This window comes from Brachycentrus maculatus, unplaced genomic scaffold (assembly GCF_059751285.1).
Source record: "Brachycentrus maculatus isolate JH-2025_06_01 unplaced genomic scaffold, ASM5975128v1 h1tg000303l, whole genome shotgun sequence".
Classification (NCBI taxonomy): Eukaryota; Metazoa; Arthropoda; class Insecta; order Trichoptera; family Brachycentridae; genus Brachycentrus; species Brachycentrus maculatus.
The window spans coordinates 1,067,721-1,089,590 of record NW_028281053.1 but is presented as its reverse complement, the minus strand read 5'-3'; the positions used below and the strand labels follow the sequence as shown (position 1 = coordinate 1,089,590).

Below are 21,870 nucleotides of genomic sequence, written 5' to 3'. Positions count from 1 at the left end.
ATTATAAATCTGCATTATTCTCTCACAGGAACTAATACCACTCGAGTCCTGGCCGTACTGGAGGCACTCGATCGACACTCTTTCGACCGCGTAGACTCGGGAAACAGTTTGGACATACTGTACAATAAGGTTTTCAGTAACTGCAATGTCACCCCCCCTACGCAGAACGCCAAGGACGGCAACCCGGAAACAAGGGATCCGGTATATATAAATTTCTGTGTACTTTTGTTCATTTCGTTTCACAAATTATTTCATACAAAACTTCACAGTGTCCTGTACCAAACCCACTTACTACCGATCACTCCAAACTTGGCTTTTTTCTGCATGTTGTTATGTATGAAGATATCCATCCAGTATAATGTAACGAGGACAAAAAGACACAAAACAAAATGAGTTATCTATGTCACCAATATGGTAAATTTGTAGAGATGAAACATATTGTGAACATTAATGGATATTTTTTGTACATATACGAGTATTTACAAAAAAATTACAAACTTTAAATGCTCGTGAGGCAAAAGTGCCCATCTTAACCAGAAGAGCAGTAGTGTATATGACATTACTCGTGTAGGAGGCTATAATATATTTGGACATGTGTGTATTTGTGCGTGCGTGTGTGTGTGTGTGCGTGTGTGTCTGCTGTGTGTGTGAGGTTTATAAGTTCTTATTATCAAGAAACAATTATTTTACGCGATAATAGGCTGATACCTATTATCGCGTGGCAAATCACTTCGGTTTCATGGTATAGTTTTATCTCAAAATGCTTTAAATTTTGTCAAACTTGAAAAATACTTAAAAATTCTTACCCCAATACTATTTATTATACAAAACTTTTTTTAAATACTTCAATTTAAATGATGATTTTTCAAATAAAATTGTAAGAAATATCCAACGACAAAAAAACCTTTTGTTTATGAATTTTTATCCCATTTTTTTAAGTCGAATTATTGAGCTCTCTTAGTGCAAAATCTGAATAGGCCAAGGAAAGATTTAATTTAATAAAGTTAAAATTCTTTCAATTTTAAAATGTAAAATGGTTTTTGGTGCAGGAATGGGCGTGCAGCTATTCAGTGGTGCTAGTCCTGTGCGAGTGGGCGGTCTGCAACGCCCGCTGGGGAGAGCACCGGGCCATGGCGGCCGCCGCCTTGCTGGACAGGAGGCAGCAGCAGCTTCTGGCCAGTCCATCCTCGCAAGCGGCAAACAATGCGCAAGACCATCATGGTGAGTCACTCCTTTCGCACAAGTCGCTCACTCCTTTCAAGAATGTCATAAATCAAAAATCGTGAATTTTCAGTTGCGCATGTTTTCAGAATGCCCAGAAAATGTACTTTATCCCAGCAAAAGCGGCACATTTTTAACTTAATATTTACCCGCTACAGGGCACAAACTGTTGTTTTTGCATTTTGAAGAAAATGTATTGTTTTATTATATTTTAAAAAAACTAAATATTTTTCAAATGGAAAAAAAACCTTCAGGTTTTACCTAAAAAGATCTGTTGCACAGTAAAAAGTTCAATAAGTGGCTTGATATTTATATTTAATACATTGTATTATATTTTTTAACTTTAAAAATGTTCTCCTGAAAAATCAAGTTTTTTGATTTATGACGTTCTTGAAAGGAGTGAGCGAAGTGTGTTCAAATCTTTTTTTACTCTAATGTCTACAATAAGTCATACCAATGTATGAACTTCCAGTCACAGTTTTCACATACAGTGTTTGAAAATGATGCGGGATTCATTAAAACACGTGTCACAATAGATTTGAAGAAATAGTGGTATTTACCAAGTGAAATTCAAATAAAAAATGCACCAGTTTTATGTGGTGCCTTACGCACCACACTCTTATCTACAAAATCGAGAAGTTGAATTTTTTTAACTCCGTAGTTTAGTGGTTAGTTTGTTACAAATTCATAAGGTCCCGGGTCCATTCCAGTTTTACGTCCATTCTAATTAACACATTGTTTACGGAAAACTCTTTAACATACTGTTGGTAGAGAGCTGGAGAAGCTTAAGCGTTCCATTTGCTTACTTTTGGTAGAGCGCAAAGCGCCGAAAAACATTGTACATATTGGAGTTGGGTTTGGGGTTACTTGTGATTAGTATATGACCCTAATTATGGTCGGGGTTGATGAAAAAACCGCTCGCCAACAATGTGGTAATATATACCCTGGACACCAGTCCATGGTAATGTTAATCGCCTTTCCTTTGGGTTATCATATATCGCTCACTCCTTTCAAGAACGTCATAAATCAAAAATTGTAAATTTTCAGTTGTGCGTGTTTTCGGAATGTCCAGAAAATGTACTGTATCCCAGCAAAAGAGGCACATTTTTAACTTAATATTTACCCGCTACAGGGCAGAAACTGTTGTTTTTGCATTTTGAAGAAAATGTATTATTTTATTATATTTTTAAAAAACTAAATATTTTTCCAATGGAAAAAAAAACCTTCAGGTTTTACCTAAAAAGGTCTGTTGCACAGTAAAAAGTTCAATAAGTGGCTTGATATTTATATATAATACATTGTATTATATTTTTTAACTTTAAAAACGTTCTCCTTAAAAATCAAGTTTTTTGATTTATGACGTTCTTGAAAGGAGTGAGCGAAGTGTGTTCAAATCTTTTTTCACTCTAATATCTACAATAAGTCATACCAATGTATGAACTTCCAGTCACAGTTTTCACATACAGTGTTTGAAAATAATGCGGGATTCATTAAAACATGTGTCACAATAGATTAGAAGAAATAGTGGTATTTACCAAGTGAAATTCAAATAAAAAAATGTACCAGTTTTGTGTGGTGCCTTACGCACCACACTCTTATCTACAAAATTGAGAAGTTGAATTTGTTTAACTCCATAGTTTAGTGGTTAGTTTGTAAAAAATTCATAAAGTCCCGGGTCCATTCCAGTTTTACGTCCATTCTAATTAACACATTGTTTGCGGGAAACTCTTTAACATACTGTTGGTAGAGAGCAGGAGAAGCTTAAGCGTTCCATTTGCTTACTTTTGGTAGAGCGCAAAGCGCAAAAAAAACATTGTACATATTGGAGTTGGGTTTGGGGTTACTTGTGATTAGTATACGACCCTAATTAGTGTACTAATTATGGTCGGGGTTGATGAAAAAACCGCTCGCCAACAATGTGTTAATATAACCCTGGACACCAGTCCATGGTAATGTTAATCGCCTTTCCTTAGGGTTATCATATATGTAAAACGATGGTTACCTGTATCACTATTTCTTAAAATCTATTATGACATGTGTTTCAATGAATTCCGTATCTTTTTCAAACACAGTATGTGCAAACTGTTAAAAATAAAATAATAAGAAATAATCCACCAATTTTATATGGTGCCCTTTGCACTATTATTTACAAATAGGGATCAAAATTGAAAGGTTTAATTTGTTTGCTCCGTAGTTTAGTGGTTAGGTTGTTCGAAATTCATAAGGTCCCGAGTTGATTCCAGTTTTTATGTCAATACAATTAATACCTCTTTATTGAATTCAGGCGCTAATGATGATAAGGAGTCAATAAGTTCAGGAGCCGGGATCTACGGAGGTCCTCCCATATTCCAAAGTCTCCTCATGAGGTTCTTGGACAATGACGCCCCAGTTCTCGGTAAGTATTTAATTTATTGCCGCAATTAATTGTTTTGTTTTTACTTATGTCTTACCATATCAGCACGCTCTGCTACCATTCTGTAGGTCCCGGGTTTGATTCCCAAGGGGGGTAAAATAAATACAAGTGATTTTTCACTGTTATATTTATTCAATATTACCCTGGACTGGTACCTGAAGCGGAGGGCGGATCACCTTTCCTTCATGCGTAAACGATCAAGATAACACTGCGTTTATATGACGCAGTGCCCCATGCACCATTGGGGTGCGGATAAGGGTTTTATTATTATTTACTTACCGTATATTTTTAAATAATGTATATTAAATTTTCAAATAAATAAATGGAATATTTAGTATACATTACTCATTTATTGCAATGTGCCATTGGAGCTAAAGTTTTTAAACTGCCAAAAATGCGTTTTTGTGAATTTTACCAAAAACTGCTGTATTAATCTTTTATTTATTGTTTTTGGTATTCACTTTGTGGTAATGATGAAATTTAAATTAAAACACTTGTTTTTACCACTTGAGTTATATTTATTTTCATTTTAATGATTAGTTTCGAAAGCTACAGAAAATAAAAATAAATATAACTCAAGTGGAAAAAAAAAGTGTTTTAATTTAAATTTTGTATTAATTTTTTTTGTATACATAAAATAATCTTTCCGTGGAAGACTAGACTAGTCTAGACTCCATACCAATGAATATTTATATTTATTTATTTACTTTGTTTATTTTTAATTTATTTTTAATATACTTTGTTTAAAAATAATAAAAAAATAGTAAAACGAACTCCCTCTCTAAACACAAGTATCTACTTTATTAGAGATGTAGAAACATTATATGTGAAACGTATTGTGTATTCACCAACTATTTTGTATTATTTAAATAAGTATTTTGTAAAAAAAAAAAAATTCAATAATTTTTTTTTTTTTAAATACCTTTTGTTTGCAAGTAATCTTTTTGCTATTTTTATGGACCCGTATATTTCCTCTGGAATAATATAGTATTTGTCCATGTGTTTTCTTTACAACGAGTTATTTCCATGGTTAATCCACAAATAATTTTAGAATATATTTTCACAGATGAAGGAGCGAATGCATCGCCCCAGAACAAGGCCCAATTCACTAACCTTGTACACCTGTTTGGGGAGCTGGTCAGGAGAGATGTCTTCTCACACGACGCCTACATGTGCACACTTATTTCAAGAGGTAATTCACTAGCTAGTATAAGTACGAGTATACTTCGTGCGCTCTAGCCATGCTGCTATACTCCTTTTCTTCTCCTACAGAACCTACAAGTCATGAGCGATAGAATTTAAAATAAAACAGATTTTATGACTCATCTTTAAAAGAAGTCATTACTTAATTTGGTTTTCACTTAAAAATAATCACTCCAATCAGTGCACAAATTATGAAAGAAAAGAATTTTTAAATGCACTTTTACAAAAATGCTAAAAGAATTTTCTATATTATTATTTTTAACATTTTGAATGTGTATTTTGAATGAACTTGTTTTTTAACTTTTATTTTGAATGAACTTGTACACAAATTGGATTATCTCCAATTAGTTATTAGTTATAGTTATAGTTATTTTTGCACTATTTTTTTTACATCTAAACATAGATGAAGAAGAAAGAACATGGAAGTTTGGGCATTTACAGGGCTTACAATTGTCATAGGCTGGTTTAAGTGATCACTTTACACGTGTAACATTCACCAATTCTACCCATGATTCAACCACACTAAAATTCTTGAAACTTCTAGGTATATTATTATTATTATTTTATATTATATTGATAATTTCATTGATTATCTTCAGAAATCATTGTTCAAAATTATTGGCATTTGTCTAAAACACTTTATGTAATATCGACGTGCCCTACGTAAAGTACTCTAACTACATTTTTGTCAATTTGGAGATATTTGGTGTACGTTATCTACAAATATAAACAAACAAAAAAAACTTATTAATTAAATTTTGCCTAGTTTTCAGGCGTATAAGAATATCGAATTTTCGAAATGAACTGAACTCCTAAAACGCATAAAGTTTTAAAATGATTTAAAACATTATTTTATCGTGTTTTTTAATGTATAATACTAGTTAAGAATTTCAGATAAAACTGTTAATTAATTTCAAAAATACGTTGAAAAAATCTTCCAAGCTCTCTCCTGTAAAGTAACAGATTTGCAGATAGGGTACTTTACGTAGGGGCCGTCGATATGTGATATAAAAAAATTGCGATTTGTTGAAAAATCATCCCATTCCAGGTGACCTGTTAGGAGCCACAGAACCCATGAGTTTAGGTGCTGCAGTGGGCGGTGCCGCCACCCCCATTGGCGGGTCTCTGGAACCAGTGAGCCATCATCATCACACCCCTACATTGGACGAAGAGATCTTTGCCGGGATCGATCTCAAACCCAAAATAGATGTAAGATACAACCCTCATTAACACATTTCGGACGGATGTTTTTACGCCTGCAGGGCGTTGGCGACGGGATATTTGGTGATTCGCTCACTCCTTTCAACAACGTCAAAAATAAAAAAACTTGATTTTTCAGGAGATCGTTTTTAAAGTTTAAAAATATAATACAATGTTTTAAAAATAAATATCAAGCCACCTCTTGAACTTTATACTGTGCAACAGATCTTTTTAGGTAAAACCTGAATGTTGTTTTTTCATTTGAAAAATATTAAGTATATATTTAAAAAATAGTTAAACCATACCTTTTTTCAAAATGCAAAAACAACACTTTCTGCCTGTAGCAGGTAAATATTAATTTAAAAATATGCCACTTTTGCTGGGATATAGTACATTTTCTGGGCATTCCGAAAACATGCACAACTGAAAATTTATGATTTTTTATATATGACGTTCTTGAAAGGAGTGAACGAATTGTGCACATACAGTTTAGACCTAACAAAAAAATTAGTACATAATATTCATATAAAAACATGAAATAATTTCTTATTTTCTGAATGAGTCCGGCGCAGAAAGTAAAAATACCCTTCCTGTCTTTAAACATCATTAGAAATACGTTTTCCGTCGTAAGTGTGTTGATAACAACAACAATAACAAAAATTATACAAAGTGCCTCATAACTATTTATTCTTCGTCTCCCTCTTATTCCTCATTACTGAGGGTTGTGACCCTTGTAGAAGCAATGACTCTTCTCCCTTTTATCCCTTGACTGCGCTGCACATAGCGCTCCAATCACCGAGGTGCCTACTGCTGTCTTAACTTGAACGGTCCATCGTGTGGGGATCTTCCTCTCCCTCTCTTTCCCTCCAGGCTTCCAATCACAACCAGTCGTTCCAGGCTATCCTCATTGCAACGCACTACGTGTCCAAAGAACTGAAGAATCTATTGTGTACAGACACTGGCCAGGGTCAAGCTATCCAAGTGCACTCCTAAAAATGGACTCGTTGATGCGTTCAGCTGTCCATGGGATTTGGAGTGTATTTATACTCAACTGTATTTATAATACTATAATAATACTATTTGTATAAAATGATAATTAACTTTGTGATTTGTATTTTAGGAACACGGTAGAATGGAGTATGACGATTCTAAAATAGATGACGATCTTGATAAGCTGCTCCAACACATAAAACAAGATCAGCAGAACTCTATGGACGCCCCCGACAGTCCGAAAGAACCTGGCGATACCTCACACGGGTAGGAAAAATAGTTTTAATTTAATTTGAGGCCTCGAAATTGATACTCTACAACAATCATATAAGTTATTTTCTTCTTCTTCTTTAGCCTTCTGTCCTCCACTGCTGGATATAGGCCTCTTCCCTATCATTCCATTTTTTTCAGCCTGTTGCTGTTTGCAGACAGTTTCTACCCCCCACAGCGGCTATGTCTTCGGACCATTTTTAACCTTTCCGGGAGTACAGTAATTGATGTCCTTCGATAAATTTTATCTGGGGAGTGGGTTCTTTTTACATAAAAAATATATATATTCATGAAATCTATGTATTATGAAGATAAAAGATAGAAATTATATAAAAATAATTGAAAAAAATTCAATTCACCATTTCTTGGTACTATTTTATGACATAATTATATAATAATAATAATTTTTTGTTATTATTATGTTTTACTTTATCTTTTCCGGCAGTAATAATTGATGTCTGACTTTCTCTGGGAAGTGGCTTTTTTTAGATCTAGATGTTTTTAGTTTATCTAGATAGTTTTCATGTAAAAATAAAAGTAAAAATAAAACTCACCATCTCTAGTTTTTATTATATGACAAAATTACACACAAATATCCACAGATGTCATTGCTTTACAAGTCACATCACACCAACTGACAGACGGACTTATTTCACGTTCATTAATATCGATACTCCTTTGAGGAAAATTTGCACCAACATTCATTTACGTCCATACTCACGGAAAGGTTAAGTGGTATTACACAAAGTGAATGATGAATGACAAGGAGAGTGTCATGAAATGTTACTTAATTCTTTAGATTTACAAACAGTTCTTATTGTGTTGCATTCTTGAAATTCTCCGTTGCCATATTCCGTGTTGCCGTGCAGGGTGGAGTCCCAGATGATCGGCGTGCTGCCGCCCCCTTCGCGCCACCTGCTGTACACCACGCACTTCCCGCTGGCGTGGCACGACAGCGAGGGCGGCGCCCCGCCCCACGACACCAACCAGAGACACGTCCTGCTCTACGGCGTCGGCAGGCACCGCGACGAGGCGCGACACCAGGTCAAGAAGATGTCCAAAGGTATCAATACCTCCTTCCTTTTCGGTGTCTTTTTCTAATGGTGGGGACTGACCGGAGCCATTTCGTCATAACATAAGGATGAATACTGACCGGAACATTTCATCGTAACGTAACATGTTACGATGCGAGCATTCAGGCAGTCAGTACAGCGAGCAGAGCTGCTCGCCGCTGTTCCGAATGCTCCATCCGAAGTCTGATGCAATTTTAGGTCAGTACTAGGGCTGCCAATCTGTGGAAAATTTCCCAAACTGCGGGTAATCTTTTTTTTTCTTTATCTGGAGTAAGCTGTAATTTATTAAAATCACAGAACCTAGAATCACGTCTTCGTCGATTGACATTTTAACTACGAATGCAAAGTTGCAAAGATTCATACAGATTTTGGGTTATTGATTCTATACAAATTTAATACAGATTTCTAGACTGTAATTGAGATTTTTTGGTGTGACATATGGCAACACTGAGCACAAGGCCACAAACGAGCACTGATCGCAGTCAGTCAGCAATGCTGTAACGTCATAACGTAACATGCTCGCCGTGAACGATGTTACGACATTACGATACGACGAAATGCTCCGGTCAGTCTCCACCCTAATACATTACGATGCGAGCATTCGTATAGTCTGTACAGCGAGCCGAGCATCCATAGTCGGAGTGCTCGCTGCGGGCGACGTTACAACGATACGTTGCGACGAAATGCTCCGGTCAGTCCCCACCTTAATGTAAACGAATGTTTGGATAAGGGAAAAGACGAAGGTAACAGATGTGGCTCTAAGAATCGCAGAACAATAGTGGAACTGGGCAGGTCGTGTGGCACGAATGTCTGAGGACAGATGGACGAAGAAGATGCTTGACTGGAGGCCTAGAACGGGACGCGGAAGCGTGGGTAGGCCCCAGATAAGATGGTCCGGTGATATTTAAAAAGTGGCGGGCCTACACTAGAGGAGAGCTAAAATATTTGATTTCTTTAAAAAAGATTTTAAGAAGTAGTGGTATTTACTAAGTAAAATTTTTAATTAAACATGGTTAGGTTTTTACCACAAAGAGACTGCTGGATCAATTAATGAAATTCTTTAAAATAGTTGAATAAATACATTTAAAATTGCACATCTGTTTTATTTGATAAAAATACCCTACAGATTCTCTGTACTGTAATCCGTACGCTCCACTAGTCCGAAGAGAGGGTAAATTTTAGGTGTTTGGATTATAGAGGTCCTGCTGTACTATGAAAGCATAAAAAATTAATATGTAACTGTTTTTTTATTTCTCTTTAGAAATCTGTAAGCTGTTTTCTAAGAAGTTTTCAATAGACGTGGCTGAAGGAGGGAAAGTGAAGAAACATTCCCGGAGTGAATTCAACTTTGAGGCTGTAACACAAAAGTTTCAAGTAAGTAATATTTAAACATTTATTCAAATCATCCATAACTTCAATTCATGCATTATGTATAACCCCACAGTAAGTTACAAATGAAAAGTCATTGTTAATGTAGCTTCAGTTTCTTCTTCTTCTTTTTCCATATTCGATCCCTAAGTGGAGCATATGGCCAACACGAGACATCTCCAAGTCACTTTGTCACACGCCATCTCCTTGGTTTCCTTCAAGTTCCTCTGAGTATAGTCAGTGAATGGTCGTCAGTGATCTTCCGGAACGCCATAATCCTCTGGGTTGGAAGAAAAGACACGAGGGATTAATGCTCTCAGTTGGCATTCTAAGCACATGTCCCAACCATGTCCATCTTTTGCTCTTCAGGACTTCCAGTATGAGGGGCTGTTGGGTTCTCCTCCTCACATTCTCGTTCTTGAGGTCTTCAGTTTACAAAATGTTTTTTTTTTCTCCTTGCAGAACATGAATTATTTTGACCAGCACGTAGTGACGTGGCAGTGCGGCAGTACTGTAGTGGAGATGCTGCAAGCTTTCGCCCTCGGGACCTCCAGCTACCTTCCGGTCCAAGAGCACGTCGCCTTCCTCTTCGACCTCATGGAGCTAGCTGTCAATGTGTATGGGCTCATTGACATCTGTATTCAGGTGAGATATTTACATGTCTTTTATTAGTTTTGTCATTTTACAAGCTTCACTTGTCAGTCATATTCTTCATCTTAGTGTTGATCTTGTGCCCTGTTTTTAAAAGGGATTAGCCTCCTACGATGCCGATTCCTAGCTATCAATCTATCTCTTTGGTGGTCTGCCTGGGAGTCGTGTACCTTGGGGTTTACCACGCAATACAAAATGTGGGGGAGTCTGGATGGTTCCATTTTCCTCACATGTGCATACCATTGTCTTCTTTGTTGCCTTCCCCTTATTCTATCTCGTAAACTCTTGCCAGATATGCTCCTTAAAGTCTTCATTCCCAACACTCCAAGTGCGGAATTTTTTTTGTTACTGGGGTGCTCACTCTGCATTCACTCCCGTATGTCATGATGGATGGCACACAGGTTTTATATATTTTAGTTTTGCTGCCGATCGTCATGTCAGGGTTTTCCCATGTAGAATTTTTAAGATGAGTTATAATCAAGGTATTTAAAATATATACTCATTCTCACTGTTTGGTTTCTTGTATAGATTCTCAAGGAGCTGCTAGAAGTGGAATCGGTGTTAGCTTCCCGGAGCCCGGGGCAGGGTCTGCTGAGAAGTTACACCACATCCCTGGCCCTCTATGTAGTCGGAGTTCTTCGCAGATACCATTGCTGCTTGCTACGTGAGTATTCTATTTGGCTTACTTTTGGTAGAACGCGAGAGACGCCAAAAGACATATTGGAATTGGGTATGCGGTTACTTGTGATTAGTATACTGAGGGCCGGGCAGCATACTATCTGAGAATAATTAGAGTCAGAGCTGAAACTGTCCGAAAAAAATGTGTTAATATCCTTATTTAATTGCCTGTTATGCCATTAATTTATTCAGCAGCTTTCAGATGCATTTATCTCAGAATCATCTTTTTTAGTCATCTTTCCCTGGATAATACGTTTTTATTGGTTTTAGTGTCCACCGAGCAAACAAGTTCCGTGTTTGAGCAACTGTGTCGCCTTGTGAAGCCGGTCATCAACCCGGGAGACTGCAGCTCTGCTGAGAGGTGTATTCTCGCACACTTGTATGATTTATACTCTGTGTGCACACACCTCCGCTCCAAGACACACCAAGCCGAGCCCTTCTCTAACGCTTACCCTAAAATTAGGTAACACGACATTTGTAATATTTACTTATTATTCTTTTAAATATACAAAGTAAAACTCTACTAAATGCGAGGTATACCTTCCAATAAGTTCCAGCATTAAAGTCACATAAATATATATACCTGAAACTTACCGTAACAATACCAAATGTGCCACAATACTGCATGCGAGTATTATGGCAACAAAATCAAGCATGATTTGAACAATTTTGACACAATTTCCCAAAATTCTAAACAATATAACAAGAAAAGAGCAAGAAATTTAATGCTTGACTGATTTTAATTACCGATTTTATCAGCATGTGTTTGGACAATTGATGATTTTTTATCTGTTTACCTCAATTTAAATATTTTTCGAATTTTGACCAATCTATTACCAGATTGATGAAATCCATTTGAAATTGATTTCACCAATCTGGTAGAGTCTTGAATTTAGTACCTTATGTAGCATAGTTTAATTTCACTTTTAATTTTTTCTTGTGATTTTGTTATTTTTTTTTTTTTTCATTACTTTTAATTGTTATTACCCTTTTTTTACAACCAAATTTCTATTCTTTATATATGTATTTAACCTGCACCTTTATTTTTACTGTAAGCTTGTTGTGTTCTCATCTAATTGATGAAAAACTTTCAAACAATTTGTATTGCACTGTATTTCATTTATTGTAATATGTTTTTCATTTGTTAAAATAAATAAATTCAGTTTTAAATTAACAAGCTTTGTATATGTTATGTATTTCCTGGGTAATCCCAAGTTGATATTCACTCATTTTGCCCAATTCAGACATTAGGCAAACGATTTGCCTAACTAAAATAGAACAACAGACCCGCACTTTTATTTTGTCTATTTCAACAAAATAACCAATTTCACAAATTCAATATAACGTTGCATCTAAATTTAATTTTCAGACAAGTATTGTATGCCGGCTTGCAGCCCACGCCCACCAACTACGTGTACAATCCGCAGTTCCTGAGTGAAGTGTTCACAAACCCCAGAAGAGGTGGTGAGATTTGATTTCTTTCTTCCCTTTCATCCCTATCTATAATGCGGCATTTACACAAGGACAATTGCGATGCCAGTTCAATAAGACATCCCAGTTATAAAATCCAACAAGATTTCACACAACATTTATGCATAAGCCAGTAGCGTAGGTAGTTGGAATATATTTATAAAATTTTGACAGTTACTTTTGGTGTTGCCATTATAAATATTTTGATGTTATATTGCCTTATGGCTGCCAAGATATGCAGTTGTTTTTATCTACTTGAGTAGGTACTTACGTAAATATTTTTTTGTGACTATATTAATATTTCACCGACTGCCTCCGTGGTGTTATGGTAAGCGTGTTTAGCTACCGCACTGGAGGTCCCGGGTTCGATTCCCAGGGAGGGGTGAAAATGAATATTAGTGATCTTACACTCTAATATTTTTATTTAAATATTACCCTGGACTAGTCCCTAAAGCGGTGATGACCTTGCCTTCATGTAAGTAATGATTATGATAACACTGCGTCAATTCGATGCAGTGCCTTTTGCACCATTGGGTACGAATAAGGGTTAAAAGAAGAAGTTATTAATATTACAATTCCTTATGTGTGCGACCAGTAATGCACTATTTTAATACCTGGCTAGGAATATGCATTTACAACAGGCTAATAGACGAGCTAATCCAGAATATGCGAATGATGAAGGAAGCTATTGACTCCAAAATTTATTAACTGTTTTAATCCATTGGATTTTCTTCAAAATTGGCTTGGATGACTGTTAGCATGAGGCCAATATTGGATCGGCTTTATGAAATGCCTTGATTGTCCTTGTGTTAATGTCTGGTATGTGAGGAATCTAGCACAATCTGGTCAAATTATTAAATATACAGTATTTGTCACTCTGTATGCCAAGTACATTTTTATTAAAGTTCATAAATGGATCATTTGCTAATGAATAAAATACACTTGGTAGTTAAATAATAATATTGTTATTCTCTCCTGTAAAGTAATCTCAGATTGAGTTAGATACCAACAGATTTTTCTTCACGCATTTGATTCACATGCCCGAACCATCTCAACACACCTTTCTTTATTTTATTTATAATGCTTATCTCAGACTTGCAATTTTTCCTTATACATATCACTAAGTGATCACATTTTGTGACTGCATTCAGTCTACTTTCATCCTTCTTTTGCCAACTCCATGCTTCACTTCAGTGGTCCCGGTTTCAACTCTCAAGGAGTGTGCAAGCAAATATTCTTCACTTAGTTATTTTTTTTTACTTTACCCTGGATTGGTACCATGGCTGATCACCTTTCCTTTGTGTATTGAACGATCCAAATAGGGCACTGTATTGTATAGAATCAACACTGATTCTATACAATGCAGTGTCTTGCACCATGGGGTATGGATAAGGGTTAGAAGTATCACATATGTATCATATTGTGAAATCATGTATATTTTTTATTTCAGGTAAAATAGATGCCTCATGGGCGCGCCAACTATCGGAGTCTCCTAATAATCGCAACAGTTTTGTCTGTTCTGCAATTTTAGCGATTTGCAGAGAGGTTGATAATGACAGGTAATATTTTTACACAAATGTGTCTCTTGTTTTTACCTGATGACATTCTTTAAGGGATTCTAATTTTGGCTAAATTTTGTTACACTTGTGTTCCATAAGTTAATCACATTTGTAAAAGGATAATCCATCAATCTCGTCATACACATACCTTTTCGAGCAATGTAGCCTTCGTACAATTGTTCTGTGTATCGTCAATTGCGTAATGTGTGGAGATTATCACGAGTGTATGAATTTATAAGACAAGACTCTGTAACTTCAAACATACAAATCGAACTTTAATCATACGAATGCGACATTCAATTGTGTTATTCAATACTTTCTATTTTTTTCATATTGTACAAAACTCTATTCTGAAAACACTTCTAGATAGTATTGTAATATATATATATAATAAAACCCTTATCCGCACCCCAATGGTGCATAGGGCACTGCGTCATATAAACGCAGTGTTATCTTGATCGTTTACACATGAAGGAAAGGTGATCAGCCCTCCGCTTCAAGTACCAGTCCAGGGTAATATTGAATAAATATTACAGTGAAAAAATCACTCATATTTATTCTTACCCCCCCTGGGAATCGAACCCGGGTCCTCCAGAACGGTAGCCGAGCGTGCTGACCATTACACTACGGAGGCGGACATTGTACATTGTACTATAGACTATAACAGTTGGGCTGAAAAGTTTGTACGCTGACACAAGATGGTATGACTAGAATTGAATCCATGTGATTTTTAGTTAGCACCAACCTTGAAAAGATACGTGTATAAATTTGACAGTCGGTTGACAATTGGTTTGTGAGATAAACTGTTATTTAAATTTTGTCTCCAGGGTGAATGATATAGCCATCGCCTGCTGTGAAATGACGGCCTGCTGCGGGGGCCTGTCTACCGAGTGGCTGGGGGCGCTCATGGGACTCTGCAACAGCTCCAGTTTGCCCCAAGCCCCCTTCTACCCGGACCTCATGAAGCTGGTGGACGTGCAGGACCTGTCCATGCACAACTCCCTGGCTGTCTTCACCTGCATCCTGATTGGTGAGTGTACTGACAAACCCCAATTTTAAACTGCAGTGAGATCCTAAAAAATCCTAAAAAAACTAATTAAATGAATTTTTTACACGTTAATCAAAGAAGAAAAAACTTCTTCTTCTTCTAACCCTTGTCCGCACCCGATGGTGCATAGGACACTGCATCATATAAACGCTGCATTATCTCGATCCTTAACACACAAAGGAAAGGTGATCAGCCCTCCGCTTCAGGTACCAGTCCAGGGTAAATTGAAAAAATATTAGAGGGAAAAAATCACCTTCATTTAGTCGGCCTCCGTAGTGTAATGGTCAGCACGCTCGGCTACTGTACTGGAGGACCCGGGTTCGATTCCCAGAGGGGGAGTCAAATAAATAAAAACTTTAAACAGTATAAATCCCTCTCCAAGCACAAGAGCTTAAGAAGTTACCCCGTCACTGTAGCACAAGCTCACTTACTCATGTATGATTCACACATACACACCCTCTTACATACACACACACACACACACACACACACACACACACACACACACACACACACACACACACACACACACACACACACCACACACACACACACACACACACACACTCACCCCAACCACAAACATTACTTTCATTCATCACTAATTATAATAAGAATAACATTATCGGTGGATTTTTGTAATTGGCTGTAGATTTATTAATTGTTATTGTATATTGTATTGTTATAGCTGTAAAAATCCCAAATAAATAAACAAGCGGTATGTTTGCTTCCGCCTCCGTAGTGTGATTCCCAAGGGGGGTAAAATAAATATAAGTGATTTTTTCACTGTAATATTTATTCAATATTTACATGGACTGGTACCTGAAGCGGAGGGCTGATCACCTTTCCTTCATGTGTAAACAATCAAGATAACACTGCGTTTATATGACACAGTGCCCTATGCACCATTGGGGTGCGGATAAGGGTACAAAAAAAATATGTTTGCTTCAGCACACATACTACACTTAGACTGAATAATAAGACATAGAGTGGCAAACTTTTTACCTTCGATATCCTCACTATCCTGCCTGCAGACGATCCTCTTAAACTAGGAGCTTTGCGGATTATTCCTTTTTTTAAAAAAAAAAACAAAAGTTTAGTTAATATTGAACTGTGTTCCCTTTAGCCCGCCACTGCTTTTCACTGGAAGGGTTCGTATGCAGCGTGGCCCTGCCCAGCTTGCTGAAGGGCGGTAGCGAGGGCCGCGCGGAGGCAGGGGCCCGCCTCACCTGCCACCTCCTGCTGAGGCTCTTCAAGACCGTGGAGACTCCCCAGCCTGGTAATACACGCAATCAAATACAACCCTACTGTCAATACAATTTCCTTATTAAAATGTTCCCCCTGACACGTCTTTTTATTTCTCTTATTCTGTATTGGGCCGAATATAACGCAATTTTTACTTTAAATAGATTTATAAAAAATAATATATGGAAGTGAAACATGGAGTTAAAATGCAATATTTCAGACAAATGTGCAGCAAAACGGTGTATGATAAATACTCAAATGGTGATAAGAAAAGAATGCAAGGCTGGAGATTATCAATTAAATTTAAAAAGGCGTATTGAGATAGTTTGGACATGTGGAACAAATGAGTGAAGATAGAACTGTAAAATAAAATTACGAGGCAAAGTTGAATGTTGGAAATGGGAGCAGAGGAAGATCGAGGATAACTTGGCATGATGAAGTATTTCAAATACTTGTAAGTAATCACGAGTGAGAATAATCAAAACAGATTGGTGTGGCGATCTCTCTCTGCCTACCACCGCGAAAGCAAAATACTTTTAAATACAAATTGTATGAATTTGCACCCAATGCTTAAATATTTAAATTGTGTGAAACTGGGATCACCCGATAATAAAAACAAAAAATATTTTTAAAACATCTGTATTGAAAAAAACATTTTTAATGGGTTATAATTTATTAACTCATAAACTAAAATGAGAGGAACTGGTTTTTCACATTTAGCGTATCGAGCTTTACTTACTAATAAATCAGAAAATAAACAAATTGAAATAATAGGTAAACAGATCACTTCTGTTAAGCAACTAATAATGAGAAAAATTATACTCTCTATGGAGATAAATAAACAAGAAAAATCGTTTTTGTAATAACCATTTTATATTTCTATTTGAAGAATTTTCATCCTTGATTTTGAGTCATCTAATCTTCGCCACCTTCTTCCTCCTCATCAAATTCGCCCTCTTCCTCAGCGCTGGCCTCCTGGTACTGCTGGTATTCCGATACCAAGTCATTCATATTGCTCTCCGCCTCGGTGAATTCCATTTCATCCATTCCTTCACCCGTGTACCAATGGAGGAAAGCCTTGCGCCTGAACATCGCCGTGAACTGCTCCGAAACTCTCTTAAACAGTTCTTGAATGGCGGTGGAATTGCCTATAAACGTAGCGGACATCTTCAATCCTCTCGGAGGGATATCGCATACGGCAGTCTTCACATTGTTAGGAATCCACTCTGCAAAATATGAAGAATTCTTGTTCTGGATGTTAAGCATCTGCTCATCCACTTCTTTCATAGACATTCTTCCTCTGAAAATTGCCGCTACTGTCAGATATCTTCCGTGTCGTGGATCGCACGCAGCCATCATGTTTTTAGCGTCAAACATTTGTTGAGTCAGCTCCGGAACCGTCAGCGCTCGGTACTGCTGACTGCCTCGGGAAGTAAGCGGGACGAATCCGGGAATAAAGAAATGCAGGCGAGGGAACGGAACCATGTTCACAGCCAGTTTGCGGAGATCCGCATTCAGTTGACCAGGAAAACGGAGGCAGGTGGTTACGCCGGACATTGTGGCGGAAACGAGATGATTAAGATCACCGTACGTCGGTGTGGCCAGTTTCAAAGTTCTGAAACAGATGTCATACAGGGCTTCGTTGTCGATGCAGAAGCATTCGTCCGTGTTTTCTACAAGCTGGTGCACGGAGAGCGTGGCGTTGTACGGTTCGACTACCGTATCCGATACCTTGGGAGAAGGCACCACGCTGAATGTATTCATGATGCGATCGGGGTATTCTTCTCGTATCTTCGAGATAAGCAAAGTTCCCAGTCCAGCGCCAGTTCCTCCTCCCAGAGAATGAGTCATCTGGAATCCTTGCAAGCAGTCGCAACCTTCAGCTTCCTTGCGCACGACATCCAGCACGGAGTCTACAAGCTCTGCCCCTTCGGTGTAATGGCCCTTTGCCCAGTTGTTTCCGGCCCCCGACTGTCCAAACACAAAGTTATCTGGACGGAAGATTTGGCCAAATGGGCCGGAGCGAACGGAGTCCATGGTGCCAGGCTCCAGATCTACCAGAACCGCTCTCGGGACGTACTTTCCAGCGATAGCTTCATTGTAGTACACGTTAATACGCTCCAATTGCAGATCTGAATCTCCGCTGTACGTCCCAGTGGGCTCAATACCGTGTTCGTCAGAAATCACCTCCCAAAACTGTTGACAAAAAAATAACAAAATAAATAATGACTTTCTAAATTATCCCTTGTAGTTGAAAAAAATCTAATATTTGTATACCTTTGCTCCAATTTGGTTCCCACACTGGCCAGCTTGAATATGGACAATTTCACGCATTTTTACCAATGAATATCTATTATTAAGTCCCAACCAAAATGTTCTTAAAATAAAGATAAAATATTTTAAATTTTGCAAAACTATTATCTGGAGCACTAAAAAACCAACCACCAAGGTCTGTGGATTTTGTTCTTATGAAGAAAAAACATAAGACTTTTTCCTAACAGAAAAATTTCCACGGTGATTTGAATTTTTAAATATTAGAACTAAATTTCCTGGTTTTCCTGATTTTTTATTCAAATTTGTAACCTACCTGTTTGTGTATGGGGTTTCCTACCTAGTTGAATTTTAAGTATTTTAGGTATTTAAAAATCTACATTGTGTTTCAGACTTAGTTTATTAATACATCAACTCATCGAGTAATCATGCAGTGTACTTAGTATCCTGTATTACCTGTTTAATTGTTACTCAATATATTGCTTTGTTTAATAAAGTAATATTGTTTTTAAGTTGGCCCTCACGGGCTTAAATCCGGCGTTTGAATTTCATATTTTATTTTTAAATATAGACAATAATTAATTTTTATTATTTATATCTCATCACTTATGATTTTACAGGTCTATATAGTGTTTCTACATCTCCTCATCCTGCCCCTGGCTCTCTCCACTCCATTCGTCTGAGCTGTGATCGCCATCTATTGGCTGCAGCTCACAAGAATATAGCAGTGGGGCCGCTTCTGGCAACACTGAAGGCAATTCAAGGTAATCTTTATGATTCCCAATCTTTTTTATTATCTTGACATACACTTGAATATTTTTATATTGACATAAAAAAACAGCAATTTTAACGGAATAAAATTTAAATTAAAAGTAATTAATTATAATCAATTTAGAATATTTATCGACATTTATGTTTGAAACTGATAGTTAATTAAAGATAAATTTTATAACATAAGGATTGATAATTTACAATTTGAAGTAGGGACCTGAATATGTATAGTGAAATGTCACCATACATACAAGTGATACAAATTATTTACTATGAATCAAAAACTTCACTTATGCCACAAAGAAAGAGCATGAAACTGATGAAAAAAGTGATAATATATTAATGATATTAGTATTTGACAGCTTTGGTAGGATTTTGAGTATTCATTAGGTAGGGTTTATATTAATTTGTTTCATAATAAATTTAAACTTAAAATTATTGGTTATAGGGACACTTCAAACAATTGTTTTATGGACCGAATGCTCCTACGCAATAGAGTTTGACAGACTTCCCGAGTGATATTTGATCCTTGTTACCTCATTCTAGTCGTGAATGATTTGGCAATCCGGTAGGATACTTCAAATAATTAATTATAGGGACCGAATGCTCCTACGCAATAGAGTTTGCCAGATTTACTAAGATCCAATCCATGTTGTCTATGATCTAGTTGTCGGTGATTGGGCAACAGCAAGGGATGGCAAATCAACGACTGGCTCTGCTAAAAAGCCAACTTCAGGTGGCTGCGAGCTCTCCCACATCCTGGGCACAAGCGATGCCAACACTCAAGACACTAACTTGGATCTCATGTCGTAAGTAATAACTTTTCCTTTATCTTAAATGCAAACAAACTGATCATTCTTTCGCAGCATTTATTCTTCATAATGAAAGTATGAAGCAGATGCCATCACCTCTCCTATGATATATTATGCACAGATGCATCACTGAGCACTCGCAAATGGCTCTTTTTTGATGCTCATGATCCCCAACTGTGTTGATTGACCAAATCAGCAAGGACCAGCAGTTTGCTACCCGCTCACGTACTGGCAAACGATTTTGGTATACTTGGATAGTTTTGTATTAAGTTTCATATCTGTAATAAGATTACCGCACCTCTCTAATTATCCAATTGCCAATACAGTAAAACCTCATAATGAATTTGTTACTCTTGAAAAAGTAGAATTCTCAGCGTAGTATATTAGTTTATGAAATACCTTGAGGTTTTACTTGTATGGGCATATAAAAGTACAGAGTAGCCATTCGAGAAGAGGTATGCTTGTTAAATGAAATTTATAATTTTTGGCACATTTATTTTGGCACAGTTCTTTGTTTATGTTTTAATTTGAAATGATTTGGTTATAGGATGGTAGATCTGGAATCATCCAACGGTCATAAAACGCCTAGGTTTGTCCCGATTTTTATTTTCTACATGACCCCACACGGCCGCAGTGTATGTGCAACACTTCATTCTGTCCCTTCACCCTCTCACCCCCTGTTCATGTGGAGGCTTCCTCTGTACCCATTCACACGTTGGTGTTGGGTTGTTACATATCCCCTACAATACTGTCAACCATATTATAATGAAATGCACTTATATTATTCTATATGTGGAGCTGTACCAACATACTCGTACGGTTGATTCTATTCAAAATGTAGTCTTTCGAAATAAGAATTATGTAAAATTACTGACTATTCAATTTAAAATAAGCGTGTTTTATGACATTTAAACAATATTTTCGCAATTCATCAATTTATTTACAAATTTTCGCCTACACATTTTGTGGTATACACATTAATTATGTGTATTATTACATTTATGTCCATCTCCGTAGTGTAATGGTCAGCACGCTCGGCTACCGTTCTGGAGGTCCCGGGTTCGATTCCTAGGGGGGGGTAAAATAAATATTAGTGATTTTTTCACTGTACTATTTATTCAATATTACCTTGGACTGGTACCTGAAGCGGAGGGCTGATCACCTTTCCTTCATGTGTAACGATCAAGATTACACTGCATTTGTATTACGCAGTGCCCTATGCACCATTGGGGTGCAGATAAGGGTTTTATTATTATTATTATTACACTTAGAAATCTTAGACTGGGGGTCACTAAACACACCTATTAAAAGAGTGATACATATTAATGAAAGTAATCGGTTATGTTTAAAATTTTCTTGGTGCTCTGGTATAAAAAAACCAGAGAAATAGGAATGACGGTACGAGATGACCAAATTCATGTAAATTATATTGGCTAGTATAATTCTTCATGTTGAGTGTGCATCACCGAAATATTTGCTAGTGCAAATGACAAAATAATTGAGAGCGTTTTTGTAGTTCCTATGGCTTAAATATTTCTGTGACATGTATAGTTAATTTCTCAAATTGAAATACTGCCATTAATGACCACAAAACAAAGTATCTACTCAAACAAACATGCTTAGATGG

General features: G+C 36.8%; 2 protein-coding genes across 6 annotated transcripts in view; one reads left to right on the top strand and one right to left on the bottom strand.

Moving 5' to 3' along the window:
* Positions 1 to 21,870, top strand: part of kto (mediator complex subunit kohtalo) — a 62,965-nt gene that overhangs the window by 14,494 nt on the left and 26,601 nt on the right. For 2 of the 5 annotated variants that reach the window (XM_088267719.1, XM_088267716.1), the window contains exons 12-29: positions 29 to 201; positions 1,050 to 1,221; positions 3,506 to 3,616; positions 4,701 to 4,826; positions 5,886 to 6,046; positions 7,158 to 7,294; positions 8,167 to 8,360; positions 9,632 to 9,744; positions 10,201 to 10,383; positions 10,918 to 11,053; positions 11,338 to 11,530; positions 12,437 to 12,531; positions 13,988 to 14,096; positions 14,924 to 15,126; positions 16,271 to 16,423; positions 19,281 to 19,424; positions 20,099 to 20,240; positions 20,791 to 20,832. In XM_088267719.1, coding sequence (XP_088123845.1) covers positions 29 to 201; positions 1,050 to 1,221; positions 3,506 to 3,616; positions 4,701 to 4,826; positions 5,886 to 6,046; positions 7,158 to 7,294; positions 8,167 to 8,360; positions 9,632 to 9,744; positions 10,201 to 10,383; positions 10,918 to 11,053; positions 11,338 to 11,530; positions 12,437 to 12,531; positions 13,988 to 14,096; positions 14,924 to 15,126; positions 16,271 to 16,423; positions 19,281 to 19,424; positions 20,099 to 20,240; positions 20,791 to 20,832 — 2,587 coding nt within the window. The remainder of the gene's footprint in view (positions 1 to 28; positions 202 to 1,049; positions 1,222 to 3,505; positions 3,617 to 4,700; positions 4,827 to 5,885; positions 6,047 to 7,157; positions 7,295 to 8,166; positions 8,361 to 9,631; positions 9,745 to 10,200; positions 10,384 to 10,917; positions 11,054 to 11,337; positions 11,531 to 12,436; positions 12,532 to 13,987; positions 14,097 to 14,923; positions 15,127 to 16,270; positions 16,424 to 19,280; positions 19,425 to 20,098; positions 20,241 to 20,790; positions 20,833 to 21,870) is intronic. The other 3 variants (XM_088267718.1, XM_088267721.1, XM_088267720.1) reach the window with 3 other exon arrangements.
* On the bottom strand, positions 17,241 to 18,853 carry LOC148304823 (tubulin beta chain-like). The gene is made up of 2 exons (XM_088267727.1): positions 18,667 to 18,853; positions 17,241 to 18,585 (listed from the first exon to the last, which is right to left on the bottom strand). Exons 1-2 carry the CDS (start codon positions 18,721 to 18,723, stop codon positions 17,305 to 17,307), a joined length of 1,338 nt encoding a protein of 445 aa, XP_088123853.1. The 5' UTR covers positions 18,724 to 18,853; the 3' UTR covers positions 17,241 to 17,304.

What these genes read in the sequence shown, in the direction of transcription:
- LOC148304823 (XM_088267727.1), bottom strand. Translation starts at nt 18,723, where the DNA reads ATGCGTGAAATTGTCCATATTCAAGCTGGCCAGTGTGGGAACCAAATT. An exon ending in GGAACCAAATTGGAGCAAAG is followed by an intron (nt 18,586 to 18,666) that starts GTATACAAATAT and finishes TTTTGTCAACAG; the next exon opens with TTTTGGGAGGTGATTTCTGA.